Source organism: Pollicipes pollicipes, unplaced genomic scaffold (assembly GCF_011947565.3).
Source record: "Pollicipes pollicipes isolate AB1234 unplaced genomic scaffold, Ppol_2.1 Scaffold_7231;HRSCAF=8579_pilon_pilon_pilon, whole genome shotgun sequence".
NCBI classification, from domain to species: Eukaryota; Metazoa; Arthropoda; class Thecostraca; order Pollicipedomorpha; family Pollicipedidae; genus Pollicipes; species Pollicipes pollicipes.
In genome coordinates, this window is record NW_023597034.1 from 25692414 (window position 1) to 25701487 (window position 9074).

Here is a 9074-nt window from a genome sequence, read left to right on the forward strand (position 1 = left end):
GCGAGCTGGCCCGTTCCGCCACATTCGGCGGCCCTCTCCGGGCCTGGCCGTGCGTCACGCGTCACGTGACGGGACGTCCCTGCCAGCCGGTGGCCAGCCGTGGAGCTGTGACCCAAGCGCTACCCTGACCGCGTCATGCCGTCGGCAGGGCTACACCAAGTCGATCGACATCTGGTCGGTGGGATGCATCCTGTGTGAGATGCTGAACAACCGGCCTATCTTCCGGGTCGCCACTACCTGGACCAACTGAACCACATCCTGTCTGTGCTGGGCAGTCCCACGCAGGACGACCTTCAGTGCATCATCAACGAGAAGGTAAGCCGCACACCAGCTGTCCTTTCTGCTGAACCGTGCTCCGGGCGGTTTTTGGCGTGGTGTTGGTTCTTCCTCAGCGCCATGTACGTTGTTGGGCACGAGCGCTGGTTAACCCTCCGCAATGTCTGTATTTGGTCATGTTTTGTGCCCCGCTCTGTCCGTGTCGCGTCACTGCTGGGGTGTGACGAGCCGGGCCAGGGCGGCCCCACCTCTCGTCGGGAGCGGTGCTCGGGGACGGCGATCGGCACCGATGCCGGCCGCCGCGATCAGAACAGATTGATGGCTGGCGGCGGCCGCGCCGCGCCCGGCGAGCTGTTACAAATGGGAGCCAGTGCCTGATCGACGGCCCCCCGAGGTGTCGTCGGTGCACCTGCCTCCCCGTCCCTGCCGCCGGTTCCTGGCCTCCCTCCCTCCCTCCCTCTCTGCCTCCCTCCCTCTCCGCCTCCCTCCTCTCTGCCTCCTCTTCCTCCTCTTCCTCCCCGCTCCCGTCCGCTGCGTTCCTCTTCCCCCTCCTCCCTTTTCCCTGCCTCTCCTACCCGCTTACTACTTACGTCTGCCTCCCCTTACTGCTTCCCTCCCTCTACCTGTCTACCTGTCTTTCTCTGCCTCCCTCCCTCCTTCTCTGCTCTCTCTCTCTCTCCTCTCTCTTACTCTCTCCTCTCCTCTCTCTCTCTCTCTCTCTCTCCTCTCTCTCTCTCTCTCTCTCTCTCTCTCTCTCTTCTCTCTCTCTCTCTCTCTCTCTTCTCTCTCTCTTCTCTCTTCTCTCTCTCTCTCTCTCTCTCCTCGCTCTCGCTCTCGCTCTCGCTCTCGGCTCTCGCTCTCGCTTCGCTCTCGCTCTCGCCTCGCTCTCGCTCTCGCTCTCGCTCTCGCTATCGCTCCGCTCTCGCTCTCGCTCTCGCTCTCTCTCGCTCTCGTCTCGCTCTCGCCTCTCGCGCTCGCGCTCCTCGCGCTCGCGCTATCGTTCTCGTTCTCGTTCTCGTTCTCGTTCTCGTTCTCGCTCGCGTTGCTCTCTTCTCTCCCTCGCGTCTACGTAGGTCTGTATCTGTATCTGTACCTGCATCTGCATCGGTATCGATTTTGTCTCTCCCGCCCCCTCCTCCCTCACTGTGTCCCCGTCGATCCAGGTCATGCGTTGCCTTGGAGCACGATGCCCATAATTAACGCTAGTCGGGCCTGGTAATTGGTACTGAACACCCTCACGAATCATCAATAAAAGTCGAGTTCCGACGTCACTCTGCCGGCCTCGCGACCTCTGACGTCATCCGACCGGTCTCGCCGGGCTCTGACGTTATTCGACCAGACTCGTCGGCCTCTGACGTCACTGACTTCGACGATGGTTGGAAGCAGGCCGCGGCGGTGACGGTGAGGCTGGCCGCCGGAGAGCCTGACCTTGCGCTGCGATGGCGCCGCCGCTGTGTGCGGTGCGTGTCCCGCCACTTCGCGGCGTGCGATGCGCGTCCCGCCGTTTATGTGCGGTGTCCGATGCGCGTCCCGCCGCTGTGTGCGGTGTGCAGCGCGCGTCCCGCCGCTGTGTGCGGTGTGCTCCCCGACGCTGTGTGCGGTGTACGGTGCGCGTCCCGCCGCCGTGCGAAGTGTTTGGTGCGTGTCCCGCCGCTGTGTGCGGTGTGTGGCGCGCGTCCCGTCGCTGTGTGCGGTGTGCGGTGCGCTTCCCGCCGCGGTGTGCGGGGCGCGTCCCGCCGCTGTGTACGGTGTCCGGTGTGCGTCCCGCCGCTGTGTGCAGTGTGCGGTGCGCGCGTCCCGTCGCTGTGTGCCCTGTTTGGTGCGTGTCCCGCCGCTGTGTGCAGTGTTCGGCGCACGTCCCGCTGTGCCACCAGCGGAGCCGCGCCGTCGCCGCTGCCGCCACGCACCGGCGGAGCTGCACCTGCTCGGCCCGGCCCGGCCCAGCCCGCCAGCCGTCGGCAGCCGCCGCCGACCGCGCCGACTGACATTATGATCGTTGCAGGCGCGAAACTACCTGCAGTCGCTGCCGTACAAGCCGCGCATCCCGTGGACGACGCTGTACCCGGACGCAGACGCGCGTGCCCTGGACCTGCTGGACCGCATGCTGACCTTCAACCCGCACCGGCGCATCACGGTGGAGGACGCGCTGGGCCACCCCTACCTAGAGCAGTACTACGACCCGGCTGACGAGGTGGGCAGGCGCGCAGGGGCACGCTTGGGGCGAGAGAGGGCGGTGGCGCGTTTCAGAGTTGTCCGTATTTTTGGACGGCGAGCAGACCGTGCTTGTTGTCACGGTGCGCGCCTCGCGTGATGACGATTCCTCGACCAGTGTCCGGTTGCAGTGGTGGGGTTCACGCGCGGCCGCGCACGCCGCGGTGCGCGCGTGATCACATTTCTGTACGCAAGGGTCCGCGGGCGTTAGCGGTGGGACCCGCGTCCTGGTGTCACGGCATCAGTGCTACGGTAAAAACGGCTACCAGCAGGAGCGCTATGACATCAGCTGTACGTAACATTACTTCTGCCGCAAAAACTTTATACAGACTGTTTATACGCCACATTGCCTCCACTGCGGAGGCTTGTACAGGACACGAGTGCTATACGACAAAATTTCTCAAAACAATGAACGAGTCATTGCATCTACTGCAAAACTTGTGCAATATTTACTTTTATGCAGCATGACTTCTACTGCAAAAAAGTAATCATGCCACGACACGAGAATTACACGACAAAACGCGTACCCGTCATTGGAAAACAGCAGAGACCTGTACAGGCTCTAACTTATGCGCTGCATTACCTCTACTGCGAAAATATATGCACGTCATGAGTACCACACGACAGAACTTATACTTGACTTACGTCTACTGTAAAAACTCATATAGTCGTAACTTTTCAGCTATTTTACTTCTTCGGCCAATACTAAAATGTCATATTTGTGCAATAAGATACAGGTCACAATCCACTAACTCCAGCCGTGGATGGACACACGATGGCGGTAGTTCTGCGTGACATTCCTGTGCGAAACGTATTTTCCTATCACAGATGAGGGTAGATGGGGCCACTGACGGGACACGAAACTACCCTCCCAGCTCGGCGTTCACTGAATCGTGACATTCCTTCTACTTTAAAAGTTGTACGCGTAATTGAGCTCTTGCAGCCCAAACCACGGCCTTTGCAAACACCGCGAACCGACAAAATTACGGTACATGATAAATAGATAACTTTTCGTATCAGCAGCACGAACATTTAATTGTAGTATAGCCCAGTTGGGGTTCCCCCAAACCTGCCATTTTTTTTTACACCCCTGTTAGGTGTCCACGCATCCGGCGCTTCGCAGCAAGCAGTAGAAATGCTGTTGCTTACATGTCAAGACTATACGAGTTTTTGCAGTGAAGGTCATTACAGCTATATGTTTTTGAAGAATAGTTTTGTCGTGTGACTCTAATGTCGCGCGTAGGTCTGCGGTAAAAGTAGTGCCGTGTAATCAACAACTATAAGTTTTTGCAGTAGACGTAATGACGGGTATAAGTTTTTGAAACAAAGTTTTGTCGTGTAGCACTAATATTGCGTTTTAGTTCTTGCAGAAAAGTAAAGTCGTGTATAAGTAATGACTGGTGTATTTTTGCAGTGGAAGTAAGTAATGACGAGTATATATTTTTTAACTCAAATTTTGCGGTGTATCACTGTCGCGTGTAGTTTTTTTGCGGTGAAAGTAATGTTGTGTATAAGTAATGGCTGCAGAAGTGTTGGCAGTAAAAATATTGACGAGCATAAGTTTGACGAGCATGACGTAGCACTGTTGTCGATGAGAGTTGTAGCACTAATGCGGTTTACAGGTGTTAGCAATGGATGTAATGACGTAACACTCTTGTCGATGAGAGTTGTAGCACTAATGCGTGGAGCCCCGTGTCCCGCCGGGAGTAGTCTGCAATATCGCGCCTGCCTCCCACCGGGGTCGTCGTTGACTCGTCTGTCGCGTGCGCCGCCCGCCATCGGCAGTCGGTGATCAGCCGCACCACCGGGCGTTTCGCGTGCTCTGCTCGCCGGCGGCGGGGCGGACTGGACGGCCCGGTGTCACTCTCTCTGTCGAGTGTGGCCCGCCCCGGCCAGCGCTGGTGGGCGTGCTGGCGATGGGGCGGACTGGACGCCCGGTGTCACTCGCTGTCGAGTGTGGCCGCCCGGCCAGCGCTGGTGAGCGTGCCGGCGGCGGGGCGGACTGGACGGCCCGGTGTCACTTTCGCTGTCGAGTGTGGCCGCCCCGGCCAGCGGTGGTGAGCGTGCTGGCGATGGGGCGGACTGGACGGCCCGGTGTCACTCGCTGTCGAGTGTGGCCCGCCCCGCCCAGCGCTGGTGAGCGCGCTGGCGATGGGGCGGACTGGACGGCCCGGTGTTACTGTCGCTGTCGAGTGTGGCCCGCCCCGGCCAGCGGTGGTGAGCGTGCCGGCGATGGGGCGGACTGGATGGCCCGGTGTCACTCGCTGTCGAGTGTGGCCCGCCCCGCCAGCGCTGGTGAGCGCGCTGGCGATGGGGCGGACTGGACGGCCCGGTGTCACTCGCTGTCGTGTGGCCGCCCCGGCCAGCGGTGGTGAGCGTGCTGGCGATGGGGCGGACTGGACGGCCCGGTGTCACTCGCTGTCGAGTGTGGCCCGCCCCGCCAGCGCTGGTGAGCGCGCTGGCGATGGGGCGGACTGGACGCCCGGTGTTACTCTCGCTGTCGAGTGTGGCCCGCCCCGGCCAGCGCTGGTGAGCGTCACCGGCCAGCGCTGGTGAGCGCGCGAACTCGCAGGCATACGCGCTTCACCTCCGCACATAGAAGGCCCGCAATGGCACGCCATGGCGTACAGTCCAGATAGCCCTTGCACATGCCGTCCAACGGCCTTTCTGCGATAGCTTCCGACAGTAAATGACGCCGGGACATTTGTGGCTGCGTCATCTCCGGGTTATTTAATGGGGTGGTAGTGGACTGACGCCATTTCCATACACCTGGCACGTGCGGTTTCGAGAGGGTGTGACGTGTGGCTGACTTGTTCGAGGGTGTGTATTTGTGGGGTCAGACTTGCCTCAGCGGGGTCAGACTTGCAAGGTTGCGATGTCAGGCTGTTTGCAAGAATATGATCTTGTCAAGTCGTGCTATTTTAGGGAAGGTGATGGTCCTGTGTCGTGGTCTGCTGCGGTTGGAAGACCAGTCCACCTCCTTACGTCCGAGTATCCGCCCCTAGGGGAGGACGGACAAGGAAGCACCTGTTACGCGGGCCACTGACCCCGCCGCCGCTGGCACCACGCACACTCGGCGCACACCCCCGCCCCGCCAGCAGGCCCGAGCCGAGCCACCGCCGGCAACGGGTCGATGTAGGCGTCGCCGGGGCCGCCCGGCCGGCCCGGCCGGCTGTAATTGGTGGCGTGTCTTTGGCCGGGTCCGGCAGCCGCGCCACGGCCGGCGGGGTCGAGTGCGCCCTGCGAGGCCTGACCCGTTCGCCGACGGCCTTCCTCAAACGCTTGTCGATTTTCCCACGGTGGAGGCCAGCTTTTGATGTAAGAACGGGCATGTGGTTGGGCCATTTTGACTTCAACCCCGCAGGTGAAGCCCCCTTCAACGGACCGGCGCTTTGTTGCATTGGAAAAACACAGCCCCATCTCTCACTCAAATAACAGGTGACGCGTCTAGCGCGTAGATGTGATAGGGGATTTCGGCGTCACCACATGAAAGCTCGAATTATTTACTAAGCTCGCCCCTGGCTCCTCCACGTGCAGGCCTATTGACACTTTCCATCCGCAAACGAATGCCTTCATTCTGGAAGGCTGTGTCGTCCGCGCAGGACGCTGGCACGCTTTACCAAAGCCGACTGAACACCGCTGGTCCCGGTGTCAGTGTCGCGGCGCGCGGCGGTTCCGAAGCCACCACGTGGCCGTGAGGGGTCGGACAGGCACAGCACACCCCGCAGGAGGTAGCGCTGCCCTCTCTGAGGCTGGTCGGCCGGCGGCGGCCGGCGTCTCGGCGGCTCCGAGCCTGGCAGCGCGCGGCGCCGTCGGTCCGACCCCGGCGCCGCGGCCGGCGCCCCGCCCTGGCCCGCCGCCGCCGTGGCCGGGCGCCGGCCGGCCCTGTCGCACTGCCGGCGGCGCCGCTCGTGCTGCTCATCGCTCTGACGACGGGCGTGTCAGGCGGCGGCACCGTCGCCGTCGGTACGGCCTCATGGGCAGGCGGTGGTCGCGCCCGACGTGTCGCCGCCGCTGAGTAATTTTCCGGCGCGCCGCGAATACGGGGACGTCTCCGGGCAGTTGGCCGCCATTCTATTACCGTCCTGTTTTACGATGTCGTTGGCGCTGCGGGTATGGCTTCAAGTGACGCGCCGTGCAATGCCGTGGCTTGTGCTGTTTTCCGCGCGATGACGGGCTGCTCGTGCTGCCCCGCCGGAGGAGGCCACGGCGCCCGGGAATGGCTCGGACGCGTACGCCTCTTCGCCGCGATTAGTGTTTGGCATCCCGCTCGGGGTGTTGCGTGCCTGTTTATCCTGGCCTTATTGCGCGCCGGCCTCTGTGCTGTGGTGTTTCCTGAAATAGCAGCTGATTCGCGGAGCCGGGCACCGACTCGCCACGGCGCGCGCGTGTGTCTTGTTGGCGGCTGGATGACGAACGTGCGACGGCGGAGCGCGAGTGGTGCGGCGAGCGGGCGGCGGCTGGGCTGTGATGACAGCCCCTGGTCGGCGGCGTGTGTGCTGACGTCCGCCTGCCCTGCCTGTCCGCAGCCCGTGGCCGAGGAGCCCTTCACGTTCGAGACAGAGCTGGACGACCTGCCCAAGGAGAAGCTGAAGGAGCTCATCTTCCACGAGACGGAACAGTTCAAGGCTGGCGGGGGCACGCACTCGGCGCCCGCCGTCATGTAGAGTCGGCCCGGTGAGTGACTGCGCCGCCTGCCCCCGTCCGCCCGCTTCCGGCGCCGGAACGTCTGCCGCTTGGGCGTGGACCATCCCTGGTCACGCGCGGCCGCGCGCTTACGGGGGCGCGCGCCGGCTCACCCGGGAGGGCCCGTTGAGTCACGTCACAACGAAGCCGTCACCTCTTGGCCCAGGGGCAGACTGTGTCAGGTTCGTGTTACGTTTACCTCCCAGTCCTGGGTGGCCGGACGGCCTGGCTTGCTCAGTCCACGCGGTGACGCACCTCTCTTGAAGGGGGGGGGGGGGGAGCTAGTCAGCCTCTACAAATGTCGTGGAAAATGTTAGTAGTGTTATAAATGTCGCCGCGTGCACGAGGTACCGCCTCCGCCGTCGGCAGCCGGTCGGCCGGCCCCGTCCCCGCTTCTCGCCCGCCGCTCGGCGAGGACCGAGTCTTGTCCCGGTGCTGCGTGACGACGCGCGGGGGTGGGCGCGTGGCGACGCCGGCGCCGGATGGTCATCAGCGGTACCGTCATACGATCCTTGTCGCTCCCCGAACACTCGTCTGTCTCTACATCAGAGCTGGAAACCACCACCGGGGCGCCTCGTTTCGTCGAAGTTGGTGGAGACGCCCTGCACCTCATTCCGGTTGACTCCCTGAGCACCTTTTTACCTCTTGGGAAATTTAACTCGCCACGTTCCCTCGCACAGGACAGTTTAGGCCGTGTGACAGAATGGGATCGGGCTGGCAAGAAAGTTACGTTGTGCTGGATTCCTGGCCACGTTGGAGTGGCGGAAAACGGGATGTGATGTCGCTGCGAAGCGGACGGTGCAAGCGCCGTGCATACGCTCTCGGACAAACTCGGCAGACATTTACCCGGCAATAAAGTCCCCTGCATGGCATATGGCGGTACTCCTGAGTTACGACGGCTAACAACAAGCTCGCTGCAGTACAATTGCAGCTAGGCCATCTTGCTTCCGCAAGGTGCGGAGAGAGGAGGGGGTCCTCTGCAGACTGCGCGTTGGCCATACGTTGTGACCCATGGCGATCTGCTGAGCTCGGCCGGTCGGTGGGCCCTCCTCTCAGCGATGTGGCGCGCATCTTACAGTGTACCACGTGCTCGGCTCGTGTCGACGCTTTGGGTACCACACATCATCGCTGGGGTCCTGCGATTTTTTCGATGACTTTGTAGAATCATGACAGCTAGTTCCGTTTCTAGAAGACGTTGTCTTTCAGGTTATACGTGCACCCCACTTATTAGGTGAGACCGTTGGCGCAAAATGGCGCCAGGAGTCGACGCTCCCGAAGAAACCTAATCACCAATCAGAGCGCGTGGCTGGTGCGCACGCCTACCGCCGCCGCCCGCCGACGGCTCCGCAGCCAGGCGGCGGCGCGACGCGCGACTGCGACTAGCGGGTCGGGTCGCCGCGGACGGGGCACTACTGACGGCCAGACAGCCGTGTGTAGTTCGTGGCAGTAAGAGAGGGGGGAGGGGGGGGGGGGGGTGCGGGACTTCAAAGGGCTGTGTTTTCGTGCTTTTTAATTTGAGTCTCCAGGAATAGCGCCAGTGTTTGGCTGTTTGTGTGCTCGTGTTTGAGCGAGAGCACTTAAGAATCCATATAAGCTCTGAAGCCTCGCCGGATCGCTGAAATTGACTCGCTCTTAAACGGAAGCCGTGCGGAACTGAAGATAGCTGTGGCTTAAATGGATGCAGCCTTCATTGATGCGTGTAATTGGGAAGGAAAACATGTTTTTGTTTGACGCTGAAGGCAGGGGATGCTGCTTCCCCCGAGTTTTATTGTCAAAAGCATATTGCGATTGCATGTTGTTTTTTTTTCATTGTGCATCAAGAATATGCTTTCTCACCTCATAAACGAACACCTGTCATTTATATGCTACTAATGTCGGCACATCGTCACTCTGCCGCTGGA

General features: G+C 61.3%; 1 protein-coding gene across 1 annotated transcript in view; it reads left to right on the plus strand.

Annotated features, from left to right (window-relative positions):
• The window catches only part of LOC119109131 (mitogen-activated protein kinase 1-like), a 36135-nt gene extending 28764 nt beyond the window's left edge, over nucleotides 1-7371 (plus strand). Inside the window, 4 exon segments of the mRNA XM_037232692.1 lie at nucleotides 149-218; nucleotides 221-315; nucleotides 2279-2467; nucleotides 7017-7371. Of these exon segments, the coding sequence (XP_037088587.1) occupies nucleotides 149-218; nucleotides 221-315; nucleotides 2279-2467; nucleotides 7017-7154 (492 nt within the window). The 3' untranslated portion in view covers nucleotides 7155-7371.
• Nucleotides 7372-9074: the final 1703 nt, after the last annotated feature.